This window comes from Mustelus asterias, chromosome 2 (genome assembly GCF_964213995.1).
Source record: "Mustelus asterias chromosome 2, sMusAst1.hap1.1, whole genome shotgun sequence".
In the NCBI taxonomy this organism is placed as follows: Eukaryota; Metazoa; Chordata; class Chondrichthyes; order Carcharhiniformes; family Triakidae; genus Mustelus; species Mustelus asterias.
The window spans coordinates 57840722-57866395 of NC_135802.1; the positions used below are offsets into that span (position 1 = coordinate 57840722).

Here is a 25674-nt window from a genome sequence, read left to right on the forward strand (position 1 = left end):
TGAGGGAAGGGAATGACAATAAATATAAAAGGAAATCCAAAAATCTTCTAATGGTATGTAAGAGATAAGTAGATAGTATGGTGTAGAGTATATTCATTTCAGGTCTAAGATAGCCTCTTCAGAATGTGGAGTGTCCCTGTTCTGGGAGTCCTGGTTCATAAAGCAGAATTGTCCAGGGAAAACATGCCTTGCCCCCTTTATACAGCACTAGCTGCTGTATTTTGGCAAGTATGCATTCACTAATTTGGTTAAAAAGCTTTGGGACATTAAATGGCTTTTAACTGGGTTAGTGAATGAGTGTGAGTGAGGTAAACGGGTAGGGTGCCAGCTGAGTAGGATGGCAGGTGGTAGGTGGCAAAGTGAATAGGGTGGAATGTGGCAGGGGGTAGGATGCCAACTGGAAAGGGTGGAAGGATGTTAAGGTGGGTTGAGTGGCTGGGTGATGAGGGCAGATCAGGTTGGGTGGCTGGGTGTTGAGGGCAGATCAGGCTGGGTGGCATCAGAGAGGGAGGGTCAGCAGCATGGTCAGGGGGTCAGGGGAAAGTTCGAGGGTTGGGGGATCAAAGGTTACAAGGAAGAGGTGGGAGAATGGGGTTGAGAAACATATCAGCCATGATCGAATGGCATAGCAGACTCGATAGGCCAAATGGCCTAACTCTGCTCCTATATCTTATGGTCTTATGGGGAGGGGGGGTGAAGAGTCGGAGAGTGTGTGGGAGGTAGAGTTGCATTATTACCCAGGAGTTAGATATGGACGTTTCCTGTCTAACATTTCCTGGGTACGTATCCTGATGAGTGAGTCAGTACCCTCTGAATTCTGACTCAGAGTTGGGGATTTTTATCAAGGCTTCCGATCATACGGCAATTGCCCATTGGAAACTGAAACATCCTCGGCAATTCCACGGAGTCCTTGCGTCCGGACCTCGAGGGGGACCCCTGGCCCATCTTCCAGTTTGTCTTCGGGATATGACCACTGGAGACTGAAAGACCTGGGCCAATATTCCCAATGATGCATTAGAGCAATGAACCCACAATTTCACACTGAGGTCAAATATGATATTTTGATTTTTAAAAAATAAAATTGCCATTAATATTGATAATCACACCAATACAGGCAGGAGAACACATTTTTCTTCGGTGCATTTTCTATTATTTATCATTGGAGCAGATGTGTAAAACCAAGAATGATTTACATGCTTTCAAGCATTAGATATACAAATACATTTTCTTCATTGAATTTCTATTAGCAATATGCATTCATTATGTTCTGCATGTTTAATTGTATCCTATTTTGAAATTTAAAAGATTATGTATTAGAAACATTTTGGTTTTGCCAACGGATATTAATATCTCTATTATTAATCATAAGACATTGTAAATGAGCACTAATGTAGATAATAAATAAGCTATCAACTGAGTTATCTAACTTTCACGATAGCTCATTTTCACAGAATTCATAAGTGCACAGAAAGCACTTTGATTGGATTCAAGGTCAAACCCTTTATGACTTTAAAACTGTTAGAGAAACTCAATATGTAGAGGCGAAAGATGATGATGTGAAGCAAATTAAATGCTACGGGATCCAGTCAGGAAGAATGGTAATTGATTCAACACATAATGTCGTAGAAACGTGCTTCTGGTGTCTTTATATTGGCAGCCCATTACATGCCCCCACCAGTTACTCACTTCAAATTGACTTTGATGGAATCCAGCAGGTGACTGATGCGATACAGCTTGCTTTATGCTACTGCACAAGATGAATTTCCAATCCAATAAATCTCATGCAGACAGGCTGCCTTTGAGCTCTACTGATGACAGAAATATAACGGAACATACCCCCTATCAGCATTGTGCAGATGGAAAAAATCTTCTCTGCCTCAGTATTGGCTGAGACGTTTCCAAATCCCACACTGGTCAGGCTGCTGAGGGTGAAGTAGAGGGCAGCAATGTAGGCACTTCTGATTCCAGGACCTCCAAGTGTATTATTGCCATAATATGGAGTTTCAAGACGTTTTCCCAATTCATGCAGCCAGCCTATAATCAAAGTGTAAAAATTAGTAGAATATGTCTCAAGGATTTCAGAACATATGAAACAAATGGAGACCAAGTGTAGTGTGTCAAAATTCGCAGATGACACTAAGATGAGTGGCAGAGCAAAGTGTGCAGAGGACGCTGAAAGTCTGTAAAGGGATATAGATAGTCTAAGTGAGTGGGCGAGGGTCTGGCAGATGGAGTACAATGTTGGTAAATGTGAGGTCATCCATTTTGGTAGGAATAACAGCAAAATGGACGTTTGTTTAAATGGTAAAAAAATTGCAGCATGCTGCTGTGCAGAGGGACCTGGGTGTCTCAAGGAGTTGGTTTGCAGGTGCAGCAGGTAATTAAGAAGGCGAATGGAATTTTGTCCTTCATTGCTAGAGGGATGGAGTTTAAAAACAGCGAGGTTATGTTGCAGCTGTGTAAGGTGCTGGTTTGGCCACACCTGGAGTACTGTGTACAGTTTTGGTCTCCTTACTTGAGAAAGGATATACTGGCATTGGAGGGGGTGCAGAGGAAATTCAGTAGGCTGATTCCGGAGCTAAGAGGGTTGGCTTATGAGGAGAGACTGAGTAGACTGGGGATATATTCATTGGAATTCAGAAGAATGAGGAGAGATCTTATAGAAACATATAAGATTATGAAGGGAATAGATAAGATAGAAGCAGGGAAGTTGCTTCCACTGGCGGGTGAAATTAGAACTAGGGGGCATAGCCTCAAAATAAGGGGAAGCAGATTTAGGACTGAGTTGAGGAGGAACTTCTTCACCCAAAGGGTTGTGAATCTGTGGAATTCCCTGCGCAGTGAAGCAGTTGAGGCTACCTCATTGAATGTTTTTAAGGCAAGCATAGATAAATTTTTGAACAGTAAATGAATTAAGGGTTATGGTGAGTGGGCGGGTAAGTGGAGCTGAGTCCATGAAAAGATCAGCCATGATCTTATTGAATGGCGGAGTAGGCTCGAGGGGCCAGATGGCCTACTCCTGTTCCTAGTCCTTATGTTCTTATGAATAAAAGTAGTCTATTCAGTTCCTTGAGCCTATTGCACCATTCAATTGATAGATAGATAGATAGGTAGATAGAAAGGTAGATAGATAGATAGATAGATAGATAGATAGATAGATAGATAGATAGATAGATAGATAGATAGATAGATAGATAGATAGATAGATAGATAGATAGATAGATAGATAGATAGATAGATTCTTGATTGGTAAGGGGATCAAAAGTTATGGGGAAATGCGGGAGCAGGGGTTAGAATCATAGAATCCTACAGTGCAAAAAGAGGCCATTCGGCCCATTGAGTCTGCACCAACCATAATCCCACCCAGGCCCTATTGCCATAATCCCATGCAGTTACCCTAGCTAGTCCCCCTGACACTAAGGGGCAAATTAGCATGGCCAATCCACCTAACCCGCACATCTTTGGATTGTGGGAGGAAACTGGAGCACCCGGAGGAAACCCATGCAGACACGGGGTGAATGTGCAAACTCCACACAGACAGTGATTCAATCCGGGGATTGAACCCGGGTCCCTGGTGCTGTGAGGCAGCAGTGATAACCACTGTGCCACCGTGCCGCCCTCACCACTGTGCCACTGGGTTGAGAAACTTACCAGCCATGATTGAATGGCAGAGCAGACGTGATGGGCCAAATGGCCTAATTCTGCTCCTGTACCTTATGGTCTTATGCATCATTGTTGATCAGTAGATATTTCTTCCTATTTACCTGTTTTTGCTCCATATCCCATCATACTTTTACTCAACAAAAATCCCTCAGCATTGAAAATTTCAATTGTTAAAAGCATTGAAGACATCAATTTACATTTGATGTCAACCCTTTGAGCTATTCATTATCCTCAATAAGTATTCTTGTGATAATTACATCCATCTTTACTTTATCTTTTCTCTTTCATGTCCCCTAATTGCGCAGCTATATTTCCTGGCTCAGATTGTGGTAAAACCCAACGCCATTCGTCCAGTGCCACTCTCACATGGTTGCTATCGGATGCATGACAGTTGTCAGATCACAATCATATTTTTCTTCCTTTTCTATAGGGAGTTACTGAGTATAAATTCATTGACGCCCAGCTTCAGGCACGAAGGGGGTGATGTAGTTGCCCCGTGTGCCCGTGCCAGGAGACCGAACGTGCCAAAATAAGCCTTGGGCCTCATTAGTATAAAGCTGCTGGTGCCCATGTTATGAATGCTCATCCAATTGCAGAAATGATTATCAGGCCACTTATCTCACTGGCAGTGCCCAAAAAGGGAAGTCCAAGGGTGACGTAGTGCAACAATAGGGTAAGGGAGGGAGGACTCTGCAAGTTGTGAACTATAAAGTTCAGAACCACTTCTGATGCTCCTGAAACCCCAGTAATGATTTTAAAAAAAAACTTATTTTTTGATGTTGCTTGTCCAAGAATCATGAGTAGATCAAAGTGAACTCTAGCATAGGGGACCTAAAAATGGCAGCATGCCCTTCATTTACATATATAAGGAGCCCAGTGTTGGTTTTAGGATATAAAAACAGAAAATGTTGGAAAAACTCAGCAGGTCTGACAGCATCTGCGGAGAGAGAATAGAGCCCACGTCGAGTCAGGATGACCCTCTGTTCTTTGTTTTGGAGGCTGCTAGGGATGCCTGAAAAATCATCTAGCCCCCTGACACTGTCCTTAATGTTGGAGACTTTGGCTTGATGCCAAGAGATTTACCTCATTCTTCTCCCAACATAGGACAGTGATTAACAGTGGAAGTTGTATTGTGAAGGCCTGAATAAACCATACCCCTCCACCCTCCCAACAATGCTTAACTCCCCTAAACTCCCTTCTCAGAAATACTCACTGCTCCTCCGCACTGCCGACAATGCTCATATCCCCCCAAACCCCAACCAATGTTCACCTCCCCCAATATCTCAACAGTGCTCACATCCCCCCAAACCCTAACAAATGCTCACCTGCCCCCCCCTCATTTCTGACAATGCCCAAACCCTCTGCATCCCCAACAAAATAAAGTTAAATTTAAAGCTTATTTATTAGTCACAAATAGGCTTACATTCACACTGAAATGAAGTTACTGTGAAAATCCCCTAGATACTCAACATCCCCCCCCAACCCTCTTGACATACTCACCCTACCGCGCCTGACATTGCTCACAGCCTCAATTCCCAACAATGCTCACCCCCTTGCATCCCGCTAATGCTCAAGGACCATCATTCCCCGACAATGCTTACCCCAAACCAACACTCCACCACAAACCCATAACAGCAATTAAAAGTCTTAAACATTAGAAATAGTTGAAAATAAATCTTCAGAACTTCATAAAGATCTCCCCATAACAATGCAAATATTCTGACTTTAAAGGGAGTTATTTGAACAGGCAACATGAGAAGGAGGCATGGCTCCATCATTCCTTCTCCTTGCCAGTCCTGCTCCTGGATCCCGGAAACAATGCCTCCTTCCTTAACCCAGGACAGGATGTCCCGGCTGGAAAAGTGGAGGAAGGTAGGATCTGCTTTCAATCACGGTCAGCTGCAACCACAGTGACATCACTGCTGGAGGATTGGGTCAATAATTCAAGCCTATCAACAAATCACAGTCAAACCATGTGATTTGTAAACATTTTGACTTCTTTATAATATGTGTACAGAAGAATATAAAAATACAATATTATTCTCTACCAGTAGATGTTTCACAGAGTTGTCCACAGTAAATCACATCATAGAATCCCTACAGGGCAGAAGGAGGCCATTCAGCCTATTGAGTCTGCACCGACTCTTCGAAAGAGCATCCACCCCCGGACCTACATTGAAACCTCATTCATTTACCCCACTAATTCCCCTAACCTACACATTTTGAGGCACTAAAGGACAATTTATCATGGACAATCCACCTAACTTGCACATCTTTGGACTGTGGGAGGAAACCGAAGCACCCGGAGGAAACACACGCAGACACGGGGAGAATGTGCAATCTCCACACAGACAGTGACCCAAGGCTGGAATCGAACCTGGGTCCCTGGTGCTGTGAGGCAGTAGTGCTAAGCATGATGCAGTATTTAGTAGAACACCAGTATTAGTCCAATTTTCTGAGATGACAAACTCTTTGGAAAAATAATTTAAAAGAGAATTGAAGTCCTACGTCAGTCTACACTCCAAGAACAATATAGGCCACCAAATATTGTCATCGAGGAAATCAAACTGAATGCTGTTATCTCATCTGATGCCACCATAGATAAGGGAGTGGATAATAGGCTTTCAACAGGAAACAGCACATTCAGCGGACTCTACAAATGAGTGTGGAGCAACCACAACTTTAGAGCACAAACCAAGCTCACCATTCTTCTCTACAATGCTGAATCTTGGGTCATGTACCGCCTTCTACGGTACATGACCCATCAGCGCTGTCTCCACAGTATCTTAATGATTCACTGGCAGGACCACATCACAAACATTGAAGTCCTGGAAACACGCAACATCACCAGCACCAAGGCCATCCATCCATTGATGGACAACAGTGGCCTGCCAGGATAGTGTTGACAGAGAGTTGACCACTGGTAAATGGAACACAGGCACACACAAACGTTTCGAAGACTCCCTGAAGAGGTCTCTCTTGTGTACCACATCAGCCATCACCAGTGGGAAGAGCAGGCCATAGATGGTGATGCCTGAAGATGCCACATCAGGATCACTACAGACACCTCTGAGGTTGAGTGACAAACCAGCAAGAAAGAGAAAAGGGGGAGAAGGATAGATCCAATTTCCCCCATCAGGGACTGCACCTTCACTGCACCCGCTGTGAGAGAATCTGCCACTCACAGATTGGCTGAACTAGCCACTGGCGGGCCTGCAACTGAGGACAACAAACATGCAACCTTCCAAAAAAAAATCTTTGTCCACGAGGAAATGCCAAGAAAAGAAAGTATTAGACCATATCATGTACAATTTATCATTCAGCTACTAAGGCAGCTGCTTGAAATCTGAATTATTTCTTTGAGGCCACAAACCAATTGCTGTAACATTCTTGGGTCAATTAAATGTTAATTGCTTTTTTGGACATTCTATGGACTAAGGTCAATCAAAAGATATTTCCTCTTGTTGAGTTTATCCGTCGATTAGAAAACATTAGCTTTGTTGTGTTTCAGAATAGGAGACAGAAATCTGGCTAGTTCAGGGTCTTGTTTCTAATATTTAACAGCTTGCCTGCTTTGTACAATTAATTCCACAGCCCTAAGTCGGCAAATCTTGGGAAATGCAGCTACTGAAGTATATATTAAATCAGGGGGCATTAATAAATAGCCGTGAATTCCAGACTGCAGATGAACAGATTTCTTCCTTTTTTTTTGTAATAAAGTGTGATGTCTGCTTTGTGACAACTGGAATCTGATGGAAGACTTTTATATAAATCAGCAGTACCACAAGAAATAGGAGCAGGACTAGACCAACACCTTGAGCCTGCTCCATCCTCCAGCACAATCATGCCTGATCTTTGGTTTCAATTCGATTTTCTCCCATATTGCTTGATTCCATAGGCATCAAAAATCTGTCTCTCAACCTTGAATACACTCAGCAATGGAACAGCCACAACCACCTGGATAGAAAATTACAAAGATTTTCAATCCTCTAAGTGAAGAAATTCCTCCTGGCAGATGACACTGCTCAGCCTGGTGGCTGGGCCTGGTTGGGGCAGGGAGTTTATCTCCTTTACCATAGAATCCCTACAGTGCATAAAGAGGCCACTCAGCCTCCTTCTACACCAACTCTTTGAAAGAGCATCTTACCCAGGTCCAAACCCCCGCGCTATCTCTGTAACCCTGCCCATTTACCATGGCTAATCCACCTAACCCGCACATCTTTGGACGTTGGGAGGAAACCAGATCACCTGGAGGAAAACCACACAGACATGGGGAGAAAGTGTAAATGCCATGCAAATAGTCACCCAAGGCTGGAATTGAACTTGGGTCCTTGGCACTGTGAGGCAGCAGTGCTAACCACTGTGCCACCCTGCTGCCTGCTGTAAGGGCCCACTGTGACAATTGGTGCCCCCGACCACCTCTGAGGTCTCCCCATCTTTCCATCTCTGTTTCCCCTTCCACCTGTCCACCTTGGCTCCCATCCCCTCTCGCTCCTCTCTCTGGGGTGAGGTTGGCAGGTCCTGGTGAGCCCCCTACACTTAACTTTGTGTCTGGCCCCATCACAATCGCCATTGAGGATTGAATGCAGTCCGAGCAGTTGCCATCACTCTGATTGATGCTTCTGGGAACAGAGAGTCATTTGACTGGCTGGCACTAATAACTCAAACATTAGTCATGGTTTCACTGTGGAAAGGGTATAATCACTCTTTGACATATTTACATTCATAGCTATATAGGGAGTTATAATTGGAAAATTTTACAGTAAGTGCACATAGACATTTTTAAATATATATCTAGTTGATCTCCTGTGGCATTGCTGGTGAGTCAGAGGAGGCATGTGATGTAAGGAGAAGCGTGTTACGAATGAAGTTGGAACCACTGAGACCATGGAGAGAATAAATGGCCAAAGAACATCTTTTGTTTAGAAGGCGGCCAGGACCAAACAAAATCAGGAAGGTGTGAAGATGTCATGTTGGCGACAGCAGGTGGACCACTGTGAACAATGATCAGAGCTGAGAAAAGAGGCAGAGGGTGACTGCAGGAGAGAAGGGATGTAGGAAATAGGGGACAGGGCAAGAGAAGGCGAAGAGGAAGGAGGGCATGAAGAAAAGATTGCAAGGGAGAAGATGGGGAAGAAGGAAGGTGGGAAAGGGGTCAGGATAGGGATAAGAGCGGGGAAAGAAGGGCAGGAGGGAGAAAAGCAGACTACTTATCTGCTTAAAAACAAATCATCACTCATTCATGCCAATCTGTGTCGTATGTTGAAACGGTTAGCTCACTCTAACAGCAAAGACACAAGAACAAAAAGGTTGCCACACGGTAGGTTACTTAACCAGTTTGTGGAGCTTTATTAGACAGGTGTTGCTTGCTTACAGTCCAGGATGGGAGAGGGGTAAAATCTCCCAAATACCTCTGATGATGTCTCCATGTAATGAGTGCCAATGCTAAACCGTCAGAGCGGGCCTTTGGCTATTCAGCCTCCAACAGGCACACAGCTGAGGCAGCATGCTGCTCCTGAACATGATAGGAAAAGCTGCCTAGGGTACACCTATTATATATAATCCCCATAGAGACCAATAACTTTTAGAGATAAATTCAGTCTTCCAGTTAATAGCTGAAAGGATAACACGACAGGATTTCACATTTTAATACTTTTACTGTAACACACAAGCTAAGAGCAACATTCACATGTTTTAAACTACCAAATGTTGGTTTACAATACACAACAATCTGGAGATTGAAGATTGTCTGGAAGAATGAGTGATTCTCTGAGCCAAACTAAATTAAAAATACAGCTGTAATTAAAGATAATAACTCCACCCCCCACTTCAAGTGCTCCACAGTCTGGCACAGCCTGTTCAACAGTAATCTTCTCCCATTAGAATTATTCCATTCCCAGCTTCAATGGTAGGCTGCTGTTAAATGTAACAAATGCCTATTGTAAAAGCTGGAAGCAGAGTGGTACTGAGTAAAAATTGGAGCCAACAAGAGACCATCTGCAAAGTTCTTCCAAGGTCACTGGTCAGCTAGACATTACTGGAAAATATGGGGGCTACGCAATGGTACAAATCAGGTCCCAGCTGGAGCACAGCGGGGATGAACTTGAAGCCAGTTCTGTGACCAGCTGGATATGGTGGACAGAATCAACTGAGACAGGAGACATGCCTCAGAAATGGCCTATCAGAAAAGAAGGAAAGGACATTAATTTACATGGAGACCATCATCAGAGGTATTTGGGAGATTTTTCCTCTCTTCCATACTGGACTGTGAGCAAGCGACACCTATCTAATAAACCTTCACAAATTGGTTAAGTAACCTAACACTTCCTGCAGGAAGCAGGAATTTGCTTCCCATGGAGTCCTCATGATTCTTACATCCTCATTCAATCTCCGGTGTTACATTAGTTTCCACCCCACCCCCCCCCCCCCCGCCCCACCAGCCCCCCTCCCCCATCACCCACCTCAGCAATTGCAGAGGTGGCTACTTGGGGACAGGGGATAACCATGGAAGACCTGTGTCATGATACCTGTGCAGCACCCAACAAGGCCAGCAGACGAGAGGTCAACGCCTCCCAGCCTCAACAGATGCAACAATAAGTTAGACCATTGGACTCTGAAGATGAGGTTCCGTTGCGTGGACCACTCAGATGGAACAATTCAGTACGCACCCTCCACAATGACACATAACAAAGAGGCAAAGAATTGCCAGACGGGGGGATGGGCGAGCCAGAGGCCTCAGTTTGGCGAAAGAGGGGAAGAACCCTGTGATCCTGAGGGAGAGTGTGGTGTAGTTACACCTGCAGATGCCAGGATGGTGGAACCAAGCACCAGACAGGTCTGTGAAATCCTCGGTGTAACCTGATTCCAACAAGAATGAGGCCCAGGGAATACCACATGCTGGCCAGGCAGCCAGATAAAGTCCAAACTCGAATAAAATAGAAGCCTGCACATGAACCTCAGCAATGCCACAATTTCCAAGAGCACACAATAAGTGGTGTTTCTGTAAGCCCACATCACCCAGTGAAAATCAATGAAGAGCCACCTGTATCTGAGGTCACCATTGCAGATGTCAGAGCAGTCTTCTTGAAGGTCAACCAACGGAAAACGACTGGCCTGGTTGGGGAACCCGGACGAGCACTCAGATCCTGTGCGGACCAACAGGCAGGGGTATTCGCAGACATCTTCAACCTCTCGTTACAACAATCTGAGATCCCTATCTGCTTCAAGAAGATGACCATCATCCCAGTACCAAAGAAAAGCCAAGCAGCGTGCCTTAATGACTATCATCCAATGGCTCTGACATCCATCATTATGGCATGAATCAATTCCAGCCTCCCGGACTACCTGCATCCATTACACTTTGTCTACCGCCGCAACAGGTCCACAGCAGCCGCCATCTCCCTGGCCCTGCACTCAACCCTGGAACACCGAGATAACAAAGACACCTATGTCAGATTCCTATTTATTGACTACAGCTCAGCCTTCAACAACACTATTCCTACGAAACTCATCTCCAAACTCCATGGCCTAGGGCTTGTCTTCTCTCTCTGTGACTGGATTCTGAACTTCCTAACCCATAGACCGCAATCAGGAAGGATAGACAACAACAGCTCCTCCACGACCATCCTCAACACCGGTGTCCCACAAGGCTGTGTCCTCAGACCCTACTATACTCCTTATACACCTATGGCTGTGTGGCCAAATTCCCCTCCAACTCGATTTTCAAGTTTGCCGATGACACCACCATAGTGGGTCAGATCTCAAACAATGACGAGACAGAGTACAGGAATGAGATAGGAAATCTGGTGAACTGTTGCGGCAACAATAATCTCTCCCTCAATGTCAACAAAACGAGGGAGATAATCATCAACTTCAGGAAGTGCAGTGGAGAGCATGTCCCTGTTTACATCAATGGGGACAAAGTAGAAATGGTTGAGCACTTCAAGGTTTTAGGTGTCCAGATCACTAATAATCCTGGTCCCTCCATGCTGACACTGTAGTTAAGAGAGTCCACCAACTCTCTACTTTCTCAGAAGGCTAAGGAAATTTGGAATGTCAGCTACAACTTTCACCAACTTTTACTGATGCACCATAGAACGCATTCTTTCTGGTTGTATCACAGCTTGGTATGGCTCCTGCTCTGTCCAAGACCGCAAGAAACTACAAAGGGTCATGAAAGAAGCTCAGTCCATCACGCAAACCAGCCTTCCACCCATTGATTCTGTCTACACTTCCCGCTGCTTTGGCAAAACAGCCGACATAATTAAGGACTCAACACAGCCCGGACATATTCTCTTCCACCTTCTTCCATTGGGACAAAGATACAAAAAGTCTGAGGTCACATACCAATCGACTCATAAGAACATCGGAACTTAAGGACTAGGAGCAGGAGTAGGCCATCTGGCCCCTCGAGCCTGCTTCGCCATTCAATAAGATCATGGCTGATCTTTTCGTGGACTCAGCTCCACTTACCCGCCCGCTCACCATAACCCTTAATTCCTTTACTGTTCAAAAATTTATCTATCCTTGCCTTAAAAACATTCAATGAGGTAGCCTCAACTGCTTCACTGGGCAGGGAATTCCACAGATTCACAACCCTTTTTGTGAAGAAGTTCCTTCTCAACTCAGTCCTAAATCTGCTCCCCCTTATTTTGAGGCTATGCCCCCTAGTTCTATTTTCACCCGCCAGTGGAAACAACTTCCCTGCTTCTATCTTATCTATTCCCTTCTTAATCTTATATGTTTCCATAAGATCTCCCCTCATTCTTCTGAATTCCAATGAGTATAGCCCCAGTCTACTCAGTCTCTCCTCATAAGTCAACCCTCTCAACTCCAGAATCAACCTAGTGAATCTCCTCTGCACCCCCTCCAGTGCCAGTATATCCTTTCTCAAGTAAGGAGATCAAAACTGTGCACAGTACTCCAGGTGTGGCCTCACCAGCACCTTATACAGCTGCAACATAACCTTGCTGTTTTCAATCTCCATCCCTCTAGCAATGAAGGACAAAATTCCATTTGCCTTCTTAATTACCTGCTGCATCTACAAACCAACTCCTTGTGATTCTTGCAGAAGGATACCCAGGTCCCTCTGCACAGCAGCATGCTGCAATTTTTTACTATTTAAATAATAGTCCATTTTGCTGTTATTCCTACCAAAATGGATGATTTCCATTTACCAACATTGTACTCCATCTGCCAAACCCTCGCCCACGCACTTAGACATCTATATCCCTTTGCAGACTTTCACCGTCCCCTGCACACTTTGCTCTGCTTAGTGTCATCTTAGTGTCATCTGCAAATTTTGACACACTATACTTGGTCCCCAACTCCAAATTATCTATGTAAATCATAAACAATTGCGGTCCCAACACTGATCCCTGAGGCACACCACTAGTCACTGATCGCCAACCAGAAAAACACCCATTTACCCCCACTCTTTGCTTTCTGTTAGTTAACCAATCCTCTATCCATGTTAATACATTACCCGTAACACCGTGCACCTTTATCTTATGCAGCAATCTTTGGTGCGGTACCTTATCAAATGCCTTCTGGAAATCCAGATGCACCACATCCACAGGTTCCCCATTGTCCACTGCGCATGTCATGTTCTCAAAAGATTCCACCAAATTAGTCAAACATGACCTTCCCTTCATGAACCCATGCTGTGTCTTGCCAATGGGACAATTTATATCCAGATGTCTCGCTATTTCTTCCTTGATGATAGATTCAAACATTTTCCCTAGTACAGAAATTAAGCTAACCGGCCTATAGTTACCCGCCTGTTGTCTACCTCCTTTTTAAACAGTGGCGTCACATTTGCTGTTTTCCAAGAACTCAAGAACTGCTTCTTCCCTGCTGCCATCAGACTTTTGAATGGACCTACCTCGCACTAAATTAATCTTTCTCTGCACCCTAACTATGACTAACACGACATTCTACACCCTCTCCTTTCCTTCTCTACGAACAGGATGTTTTGTCTGTATAATGTGCAAGAAACAATACTTTTCACTGTATACTAATACATGTGACAATAAAAAATCAAATCAAATCAAATAATGATCATTCAACATAGGTGAATAAAATTATCCAAACCACATATTTACACATGACTTATAATATCCATAGAATGAATAGACACTCATGCCATCTTTGCGTGATTATAATATTTTCAACCTAACTCTACATCTTTGTGCAACCCCAACATCTGCAGCCGGGTTGGAGGCAGCCTGCTCAGTGCTATGCCCCATTGCCTCAGATGAACTTGGCTGCCATCCTCTGGTGGTCCGAGACCTAGAAGACTCTGGCCTGCTTAAAGTCTCCTCCATAAGGGGAGTTGCTTCTTCCTCAACCTCACCTGCTGGAGGTGATTGGACCCTGGCAGAGGCAAGGAGGGGTGGCATTGCATCTTTGGATCATCCTGAAGTAATGCCCTGGGGTGACATCCCTGACTCACAGTAAGGAAGGGGCTCTTGGAGGGAGATCGAGGTGCCTGTCCCTTTTTTGTAACTATATCTGTATAGAGCCCATGGCCGGAGTGACGGAATTAGGTCCGAGCACATCCGGCAGCTACTGGGTGTTCTGCTGGACCTGTCTTTCCAAGCTGGTCACCAGCTTTTCTATGGAGGGAGTCTTGCACTCACATGCCGGAGCCATGACAACAATCAGGATTTTTCGTGGACTCCTCCACCTTTCGCCCTAAGCTATGCATCTCTAAGCTTTTGCACCGGTCTCTGCATGTGCAGCAGGCTTCTTGCAGCTGTTTCCAGAGGCCCATCACATCTGCATGGACTCAGCATGGGCTCTCCTCCAGCAGTCCTCCATGTGTCTGGGACCTTGACTGTCACATTCTCCATCTGAAACATGCTTGTGTTCACCATTTGTGACCCTGAACCTAACTGCGAGTACATTCCCACGGAGCAGACTGTCTCTGTGATGTGAAGGGTGCAGGGGAATGATGTGATGGTGCATCCTCAGAGTGGTCTGTTGTTCATCATCCTCCGAGGTGGAGTTCGGGCTTGCTGCCAGCTGCTTTCACCCTGTGTCATGACTGAGTGTAGTGGAGAACACCAAGTATTATGGGACAGTTACGCATATTGCCTTTCTCCATCAACGTATCATATCTGTATCCTGAACACCCAGGCTGGAGACATTCTCACTCCCATGGCCTGAAATACCAGGCCTCTCCATTGGCACAGAATTGGCAGTTATCCTGCCCTGCCAGTTCCGCAACTTCCTCTTCTGCAGGGATAAGGATTCTGATTTCTGGCTCACATCCCCATCTCCGTCTGCTCCCTGGTGTGATGCACTCTTTTGTAGTGCAGGCAGAAAGAATGATCCAAAGTCATTTCAACTGCTTCTTAACCCTCAATGAGGATGCAGACCTATGACAGCTTCTGTCACCTCCCTGGTAAGTGTTCCATACATGCACTGTCCTGTAATTGGCACAACTTTTACAGCACAAACTGGCTCCCACACATTAGTCCACATGTTTCAGCTGGCACCAAGGCCTAGAACCAGATCTTTGCCTGGCATCCTTTCCATTTGCACATTTATATTGTCTGATACCCTTACGAGTGCCACTTTGTAGCGACTAATGTTGAGAAAATCTAGTTCGTGGTTTATTTGTTTTAGAATGTAACTTTTAGGTTTAGGAATTGAAATTTTACTGATTTAAAAATGGGGTGTTTGAGAAACTGATAACCAATCCTGAAGTAAATGTAATTCAAGCAGGTAATTACAGTTAAAAAAACTAACTTGTGTTTCTCTTGCGTAGTCAGAATTTATGGTGAGGAAACTTGAACAATGGATGAAGGAAATTCAGGACAATGCAGGATGGCACAGTGGCACAGTGGCATGCACTGCTGCTTCACAGCGCCAGGGACCCAGGTTCAATTCCAACCTCAGGTGACTGTCTGTGTGCAGTTTATAGTTTCTCCCCATGTCTGCGTGGGTTTCCTCCGGGTGCTTCGGTTTCCTCCCACAGTCCAAAGATGTGCAGCCTAGATTGATTGGCCATGCTAAATTGCCCCTTAGTCTCAGGGAGACTAGCAGGGTAAATATGTGGGTTTATGGGGTGGAGCCTGGGTGGGATTGTTGTTGGTGCAGGCTCGATGGGCCAAATGGCCTCCTTCTGCACTGTGGGGATTCTATAATTAATGCCCACTTAAGGCCTCATTCCACTGCCGCTGATATGAGCCTAGTGGCAGGTGGGGCATTGGGGAGAACAATAAGCAAAACTGTATAGGGTAGCTTGTGGTTTCCCAGGGAGGAACCTCATTCAAAGGCACTCAGTGCCTCATTGAGGGACATGGTATCAGGAAGGGGGCCCCTGCAGAGAGCCAGCCATTCCCTTGCTTCAGACCACTCGCTCCCCTCCCCACCCCACACTTCCCCCTTGCCCCGTGACCCCACCCCACCCAACTCCTCCCACTATCATTTACCTGTGGCCTGGGATCCAGCAATGATTCTAGCCTTGTGTGGGTGCCACCCCACCAGCAGCTACTGCCTTCCCGGTAATGCTGCCGTTTAATAGAGCGTCGATGGTAGTCATGATGTGGAGATGCCGGCGTTGGACTGGGGTAAGCACAGTAAGATTGAAACTTGATGTCTGTGTCGATATGTCTAATAGAGCTGCAGGCCTTTTATTAGTCAGCAGCTCTCAATAGGCTGGGCTTCCCTCTTAGCCCTTGATCCCAGAGAGGTTGCCAACGAAGTACCTGGGTGCCATTTAATTCAGAGGATCTCTCCTAAATGATGTGGCATGGGATTCTCACTCAGTTCTTTAGCCAGTGGGCAAGACCCCCATCACTTGTGTTAAATATCATCTACAGTGATGAGAATGATTCCGAGCTTAAAGAACTCTAGTTGTATAGATAGGCTTAAAGAACTGAGTCTGTTTGCTGCAGCTTAAATTTAGAGACAGCGTGATAGAAGTATAAAGAATAATGAAAGAGGTGAATTGTATGTCTATTGGTAGATTCTTTCAGTTTCACAGATTGCAGAGAAACAGGGAACTGCATTTAAACTCTGCAATAGTGGGAATAGGCTAGGTGTAGTCCTCTTCCTGAAGAGTAGTAAGCCCCTCGAATAAATATGTGCATTTTGTGCTAACTCTCTATAGAGCTTCAAAAAGTACTGGACTGGTTCTCAGTGCAAGTAGAGATCACATCATATAAAAAGATAAATCAATTAACAATTAGCACAACATGGTCAATTTGATCCCCTGAATGGGTTTTGAACAACTGGAGGTGTCGGAAAGAAATACTTCCTTTGGTGGAGATGCAAAATAGTTTTCCCTTTGCATTAATCTCTATCCTCATTACGACAACACGTCATGGTGCACCAAACGGTAAGCAAGGGCATGTTTTCCTTCCAGGGTTGGAAAGCAGACCTTTCCAGGTCATGATTCCATCTCCAGGATGGTAGAGGTGGGTGGTGGTGGGGTCTGGTGAGGTGTGGGGTGGATTTAGATGTGGGAAGTAGTCATAAGCTCTGAATTACTCAGGTCAGCCTGTTAATTGGTTGGGCGGTGGATTGGGCAGCTAATTATGGGCAAAGCCAATGTGAATGGAGGCAGCACTGAGCATCAAATGTTGACAATTTGATTGAAAAAGATGTCATCCAGTGGCACAGTGGCACTGGCCATGAGCCTATCAGCAAATCAACTGTCATCAGGTGGAACTGGGTCCACGCAGGAAAAGGTTCGGAGAAGTTCTTCACTCTGGCAGTTGAGTGCAGTGCTAGACAGGCCTCACAACAGGCCTCTTGGTATTCAGACCGAAAATCCCACTTCACAATTATACTTTATACTGTCCGTTAGCAAGACATTCAATTCTCCTGGAATCAGTTATGAAACCATGCTTTATATCAAAAAAATACTTTGGAATTTACTGGAACGGTTGAGGACTTGGGGTCCGTACTCATTGGAGTTTAGAAGGATGAGGGGGGATCTTATTGAAACTTACAGGATACTGTGAGGCCTGGATAGAGTGGACGTAGAGAGGATGTTTCCACTAGTAGGAAAAACTAGAACCAGAGGGTACAACTTCAGACTAAAGGGATGATCCTTTAAAACAGAGATGAGGAGGAATTTCTTCAGCCAGAGAGTGGTGAATCTGTGGAACTCTTTGCCGCAGAAGGCTGTGGAGGCCAGGTCATTGAGTGTCTTTAAGACAGAGGCAGGTAGGTTCTTGAATAATAAGGGGATCAGGGTTTATGGGGAAAAGGCAGGAGAATGGGGATGAGAAAAAAATCAGCCATGATTGAATGGTGGAGCAGACTCGATGGGCCGAGTGGCCTAATTCTGCTCCTATGTCTTATGGTCTTATTGTCTTATGGCTGGAAACCCTTAATTGAATGTTTCACAAAGACTAAAGAACATTCCAGTGACTTGGGATCACAGTCAAAGATGGCTGCACATTTGCATCACTGCACTTTTTATATTTCAAAATCCATTGAAATGGAGATAACCTGTCTGCAAAGTTGCACCAGAAACCATAGTCTTGGAGTAGTATGAATGGGAACCATCACCCATCAGTAAAATCCAGTAATTCAAATGCCCAGGCTGATGCACTGGGGACATGGGTTCAAATCCCAGCATGGCCACTAGTGGAATTTAAATTCAATTAATAAATCTGGAATTAAGAAAAAGTTAGTCTCAATAACAGTGACAGTGAGAACTGTCATTGATTGTCATAAAAAACCATCTGGTTCACTGGTGTTTTATAAGGAAGGAAATCTGCTGATCTCACCTGGTCTGGCCTATATGTGACTCCAGACCAGAGCAATGTTATTGATTAGAAATTCCTGAAGTGGCCTGGCAAGACATTCAATTCAACAGATGGGCAAGAAATGCTGACTTTGCCAGTGGCACACACGTCCTCGGAAAGAATAATAAAACCAATGTATGCTTAAATTCTAATATTTCGCAGAATAAATAGCAACTGCTGAAAAAGTCACAAATGCTTCCATGTCAACAATGCTTAGTAAGTTTTGACAGAAGCAATCTCAACTGAACACGGTCTTTTCAAATGTCTCACTCATCAAATGTTGACAATTTGATTGAAAAAGATGTCATCCACATGGCAGAGTGTACAGCAGTGCTAAATCGGTATTGCTGTCATCTGTGAACATGTTGTTGCCATTTCCAAATTCTCCCACAGAGCAATTTCTTCCAAAAATCTCTCCCATCCCCAGCAGTGAATGCAGCGACATTTAAAGCATTGGCTCTTTCTTGCAACAACGATACCTAAAAACTGGCCATCAGAAATCCGTCGCAGTATCCTACATTTCTCTTTAGCATTCAACCGTAAGCAGGACTGCAAAAGTAAAAGGTTCTGTTAGTGTTAATTTTTAGCTTTTATTCCAGCTTTGCCTTCACTGAGGCTCAATGGAAAAGTACTATAACAAGAGCTGACACACAGCCAACCAAGCACGCTATCAAAGTTACACAAATTGCTTATGACAGCTTTGACTTTCTAAGATAAACAGCAGCCTGCCTTGTAGCCTCCCGCTAATCTTCACATTATAAAGCCAGACTTGGTCCAAATTCACAGGACACAAAGTCCTTGTAGAACTAATGAGTTAACATTAACTCACTGCAGCCATCAGAGTACATCACTGTACCACGTTACAGCACAGGCCAGTGAGAAAGGTTAAGAATGTGTTCGGTGCAGAATTGCTTGAATGTTAAGCGAAATAATCAAGTCTGTAAGAAGAAGGGTTTTGGTAAAGCTACTGAGTGCTTATCTTTGGAAGTTGTCCCCATTAACCACTCAAAATAGAAATACATTACCATAGCCAGCTAAGCAAGGACCTGGAAGGAAAAGTGTTGAAAATGACATTAAGCAGACAATGCTCAGAGTCATTGAGCAGGATTTTCAGTCCCTGCTGGGGCTGCCGATGAAGGCAAACTGGAGCTAAAAATAGCATCACAACCTATTGCTCATTCCCCAACACCATCATGTGCCCCAGGCCTTTTTTTGCATGGTGGTGTGGTAGGGTTACCCAGGCAGATATGGCAGGTAGCGGATACAAAGATGATAAGCCGATTAGGGTGTATTAATGGAGGCCAACTGGGATGTTCCAGTCAGTGTCTAGGTCCCTGTAGGCAGCTGGGGCCTGTTCAGCTGCCTGTGGAGTGAACCCACCCTCTGGCCATTAATTAGCCACGCTGTGAAAATTGGGACCTGTGCCTGTTTTTCCTGGGGGTGTGTTTGGGTTTCAGAGATAGTTCCATCTCTGTTTCCCATCCCCAGAGGGAAAATCCTAGCCATGTATTATGAACCCTGTTATTCTGTCTGTTGTGTGGAAATCACTGTATTGTTTGCAAGTGTGTTGGGCTGTATAAACTGCGTTTTTTGTCCTCACAGTGTTTAATTCAAATCTGTGAATGAGAGAGTCAAGTTTGTGCTACCAAAATGATAAAATGATGCACAAAAAAGAAAGATAAAGGCCGGAATTTTACCGGCACACCCGCCCCCGAATCGGAGCAGGCGAGGCTCACAGAACGGAATCCTCCATTGGCCTCGGGCAGGATTTTACGAGCCTCGCCCGAGCAAGGTTGTAAAATCCTGGCCAAAATTTCTATTTGCAAACAAAAAAGACATCTGCAGCAATGACACTGTGGAAAGGACAGTCATCTGTATTAACGGAAATATTATTTATGGCAACTTCATTTTTCAACAAAGCCACCTGGACAAGAGCCAAGGGCGGCACGGCGGCATGGCGGCACAGTGGTTAGCATTGCTGCTTCACAGCGCCAGGGACCCGGGTTCAATTCCTGGCTTTGGTCTCTGTCTGTGTGGAGTTTGCACATTCTCCCTGAGTGGGTTTCCTCTGGGTGCTCTGGTTCCCTCCCACATTCTGAAAGATGTGCTGGTTAGGTGCATTGACCTGAACAGGCGCCGGACTGTGGCGACGAGGGGAATTTCACAGTAACTTCATGGCAGTGTGAATGTAAGCCTTACTTGTGACTAATAAATAAACTTTAACTTTAAATGGAAATGGAGAAACCTTGCAGAGGAAGCTATCTGTGTGAAGCTTCAATCATTGCACTCACACATAATGGTGGCTCTCCAGGCAACCATGTTCCCAGCCTCAAAATGCACATTAGGCAACTTACATATGTAAAAGGAGTCTAATGGGACCAAATGCTGGGCCTGCTCAGCTGAACAATGTTTGTTCTGCATGTGGTCAAATCATAGGCCCTTAAAGGGACTTGAGTGGCTCCCAAAGAAGCTATTTGTCTTACATACTACCTGCATTTGTGCTCCCTCACATTCTCTGCCCCAATGCTCAGCTCCTTCCCCAACCAGGACTTAACCGAAGACCCCTGCGCAGTCTGCCCAATTTGTAGGCCTTGAAAAACAGGCGAGCTTCCTCTGCACACTCAACAGGCTCCAGCAACACATTGTTATAATCAGGTCCAGTGCTCAGTTTCTGTCACACCTCAAGCTTCCCAAAAATGGGCCGTAACTAATTTATTCCTCCCCATGTCGATATTCTTTTCTCTACACGATGTGTCATAAAGCTGGAGGGCAATAGCTTCCACTCATTATCCCCAACATAACTGGGGCAATTTGAAAAATATTCCATCTATTTTTGGTCAGAGGATTAAACCAGTGGTGCATTCATTGGCTGGAATTTTCCGCTCCCCGCCACCCCCCCCGCCTTCCCCCAGTGGGATTTTCTGCGGAAGATGCGGCACGCCATTGGCTGCCAATGGGATCTTCTGGTCTCAGCCAAAGTCTATGGGGTTTTGTGTGGCTCACCTGCCCAGCTGCCAGGATTCTGAACACAGAGGATTGACTTTGGCGGGAGCGGAAGATCACACCAGCGGGAAGGGCCGGAAAATCCTCTCCATTGTATCAGCTTCCTAATGGTTGGGGTTGGTGAAAATTACCCCCTCCGTTTCTTGCTATGAATTGTAATATCAGCCATAGTAAATGCTAGCTATTTAAAAAAGAAATCATCATTACAAAGGTCCTTGTATTTTCAGGGCATTGGGAAGAGTGTGCACTGTAAGGTAAGTCCCAGAGAATCTCGTAGAATCTTGTCATCACTTAGAATTCTTACAGTGCAGAAGGAGGCTATTCAGCCCATTGAGTCTGCACTGACCACAATCCCACCCAGGCCCTATTCCTGTAACCTCTCATATTTAACCTACCAATCCTCCTGACACTAAGGTTAATTTAGCATGGCCAATCAACCTAACCCGTACATCTTTGGACTGTGGAAGGAAACTGGAGCACCCAGAGGAAACCCACACAGACACGGGGAGAATGTGCAAACTCCACACAGACAGTCACTCAAGGCTGGAAGTCTGGTTCCCTGGTGCTGTGAGGTAGCAGTGCTAACCACTGTGCCACCTGCCACTTATTTCCTTCTGTGCTCACAAGGGAAGCCAGCCAAATTGACAGGCTAGCTAGCCACCAGCTGGGAAAAACAGTGGCAAGAGCTCATAGTCAAGAAAGCTTGGGGACATTCATCAGTAATTTGATGTGAATGGGAAAGATTAAAATATGATAGGCTCGGGTGAGAAAATACAGCAGCCAACCTGGAGCGCTATGAAAGAGATGCACCTTACTGAGCTGACAGCTTCCATTTCCCTTTCACTGTCGGGTTTCCTGAGCCCTGAGAAACTTAGCTGGCAATTGGTAAATTTAAAGCAGGCTCCCAAAATGCAACTGATTGAGCCTGATTTAAATATGTTAATGAAATGGCACAACAAGTAACCCATCACCATAAAATGGTGGCTGTCATGTTCACGAGCTATTTGGGAAAGTGTTTGTCATTTAACATTTTTAACCCAACATTCTCTCATGTATCACCGGGGGTTTAATGTAAAAGTTATTGAGTGCGTAAAGGGGGATATGTATGATAAGGGGTTGTGCTTTTACTTTAAGCTCTGACGAAGGGTCATCCTGACTCGAAACATTAGCTTTATTCTCTTTCCACAAATGCAAGAAACTACAAAGGGTCATGAACGAAGCTCAGTCCATCACACAAACCAGCCTCTCATCCATTGACTCTGTCTACACTTCCCACTGCCTTGAAAAAGCAGCCAGTATAATCAAGGATCCACATACTCTCTCCCACCTTCTTCCATCAGGAAAAATATGCAAACGTCTGAGGACATGTACCAACTAACTCAAGAACAGTTTCTTCCTTACAACCATCAGACTTTTGAATGGACCTATTTTGTACTTAAGTTGATCTTTCTCAACACCCGAGCTATGACTGTAACACTGCATTCTGCACCCTCTCCTTTCCTTCTCTAAGTACGGTATGCTTTGTCTGTATAGCGTGCAAGAAACAATACTTTTCACTGTATACTAATACATGTGACAATAATAAATTAAATTGTGGAAAGAGAATCAAATCAAAAGTCAGACCTGCTGAGATTTTCCAGCATTTTCTGTTTTTGGTGCATATGCTTTCATGTTTTTGGAGATGATAGCTGATGTATGTAGTTCTGCTGTCAATAATTATGGCAATTTCTATGACTTGTCTGAAATAGCTCTCTGATGCAAGATTTTGACAGTACTGCTGATTTTTGGGGTTCATTTTTAGTCTGATGTAACATCTATGGATTTTATTGTTAACCACTTTTTTAAAGGTTAGTTTGAATTTGTACTTGTTGGGAAACAGGAAGACAGTTGCTTGTGAGAAACTGCACTTAATGGTTTTATGATATTTGAGTTGCCCAAGAGTCTGAGTAGCTGTATGAATGTCTTAATTGTATTGTGGGCAATTTGGATTTTTAAAAATCAGTTTTGAAGAAATAGCACAAAATAAAACTTGAACTGAGGATGAAACTATCTTTAAACAAAACCCATGTATTGATTTAATCGATTGACCACACTTGTAGAGTATAACATCTGTATTAAGGGGAAAACTTATCTTTCTGTTTTGACATTATGATAGGAAATGTTAATAACATTTGTTCTTAATGGCTCTGTATTTAAAGGATATAACATTTGTTCACAATGGAATGTAAGCTCTGGGGGCCGAAGGGATTAAAGATGGACATTTGTCTTTAGACCACATGACTCCAGTTACAGAGGTGGGGTGACACAAGATGACTGGCATGCTAAGTTAATGGAAGAGATTAATTTGGACCATTTCCAAATAACGCATTCTGGAATAATGAGAAGTAGGAATAAAAGTTGGAACACTGGAATCTTTGTTGGCACAGTTTAACCATGGCTTCCGTGCTATGATTCTTCTGCGACACAGTTCAACATCACTCCAGAGACAGCCAAAGAAAAGGACATCGCCTGTGTTGGCAACGCTCAAAGAATCTAAAGAACTTGAGGGACGAGGAGGAACCTCCATATTGTCTTCACGGTTTTCTACTGAGTACGTGTAAACTTTTGCTTCATAAATTCCACTTGATTCATAGATACTAGTTACTCGTATCCTATTAGGTCAAGCACAACTGAGGACCCTACTGTTAGAAGTTAAAAATTTAGAATTTAAAAAGATTTTAATTCGAAGAGTTTTATATCTTGAAACCAACAAATCTTACACTTACTAAAGAAACAGGGATCAATGGCACCCAGGGATAAAGGGAAGGGTTGGATTTACTTATACCAGGCCTACTGAATTGGCAATGGTGTTAAATGGACAATAGGATGGCATGGGCCACATTGGACGGCATGGTAGCACTGCTGTCTCACAGCACCAGGGACCTGGGATCGATTCTTGGCTTGGATCACTGTGTGGAGAACAGGCGGTGCCGGGGAATGCCATACCTTCCCTTGGTTATTCCTTGTGTTGGATGGGGAGTGTGCATATGACGTAATCACAAAATCTGCCAATGATCCAACCCCCTGAGAAGCCCTTAAAGTAAGTGCAGGTGTCTGTGGCAGGGAGAAAGAGAATACTTCAAAAAAAGGTCTCCTGCTCGCAGAAATCTTCAATTAAAGATCTGCAGGTTCTTGTGTGAGAGCAGGATTTTACTTCTGTCTTTAGCAACCAGTCTTGACACATCCTGCACCTGGGAGCTGCTGTATAATCTTCCATAGGTACAGGACAGGACAGGTCCAGGAAACGGCCATCCACAGCACCACTTGGTAACAGGTAAACATTATAAATTAGGTCAATGCACGGCGGCACAGTGGCACAGTGGTTAGCACTGCTGCCTCAGCCCCAGGGACCTGGGTTCGATTCCCGGCTTGGGTCACTGTCTGTGTGGAGTCTGCACATTCTCCCCCATGTCTGCGTGGGTTTCCTCTGGGTGCTCCGGTTTCCTCCCACAGTCTGAAAGATGTGCTGGTTAGGTGCATCAGTCATGCTAAATTCTCCCTCAGCATACCCCGAAGAGGCGCCAGAGTGTGGCGACTAGGGGATTTTCACAGTAACTTCATTGCAGTGTTAACGTAAGCCTACCTGTGGCACTAATAAATAAACTTTATAGGAATGAACAACCAATATTGGTCTTGCCAATGACGTGCACTTCCATTGAAAGAATATTTTTGAAAATTACATGGTGACCTTTAACTGGAACAAAATTCAACCTTAATTGTCAAATGAGCTTTCAGACTGAGAAATGAAATAAATATTAATACTTCAGAGCCTCTGTTACAAGGTATTAGATATATGTGAACAGCATTGCAGCAAGTACAGCAGCTGCTTTACATTGGTATTTGTTCTCATTCATTGGTGCTTGCAGCTTTCATGTTCAGTGTCATTTGATTGTAAAGCTTCTCATAACAGAACTTATTAGATAGACAGGGTATCAGCATGCTTAGCAACCATGTGAAGCTTTCTTACTTCTGGCACTAGACCAGCTTGTTAATGCTATTTATATTCAAGCATCTATTGTCATTTGTTATCCAAGTCCACTGAGAAGACATCAGCATCACTAATCATTGTGTTGTTACTGTTTGAAGGATCTATGTTAAAATATGATTTCTCCATGAAAATGCCTGCGCAATAAATGACAAAACACAGAATAAATAAAAGACAATTGGATTCAATCAGTGTTTTTTTTTACAATATTCACTG

The 25674-nt window shown here is 44.3% G+C and overlaps 1 protein-coding gene across 1 annotated transcript in view; it reads right to left on the bottom strand.

Moving 5' to 3' along the window:
- kcnh8 (potassium voltage-gated channel, subfamily H (eag-related), member 8) overlaps positions 1-25674 on the bottom strand; it is a 365157-nt gene that overhangs the window by 92753 nt on the left and 246730 nt on the right. Inside the window, exon 8 of the mRNA XM_078200386.1 lies at positions 1837-2034. Within this exon, the coding sequence (XP_078056512.1) occupies positions 1837-2034 (198 nt within the window). The remainder of the gene's footprint in view (positions 1-1836; positions 2035-25674) is intronic.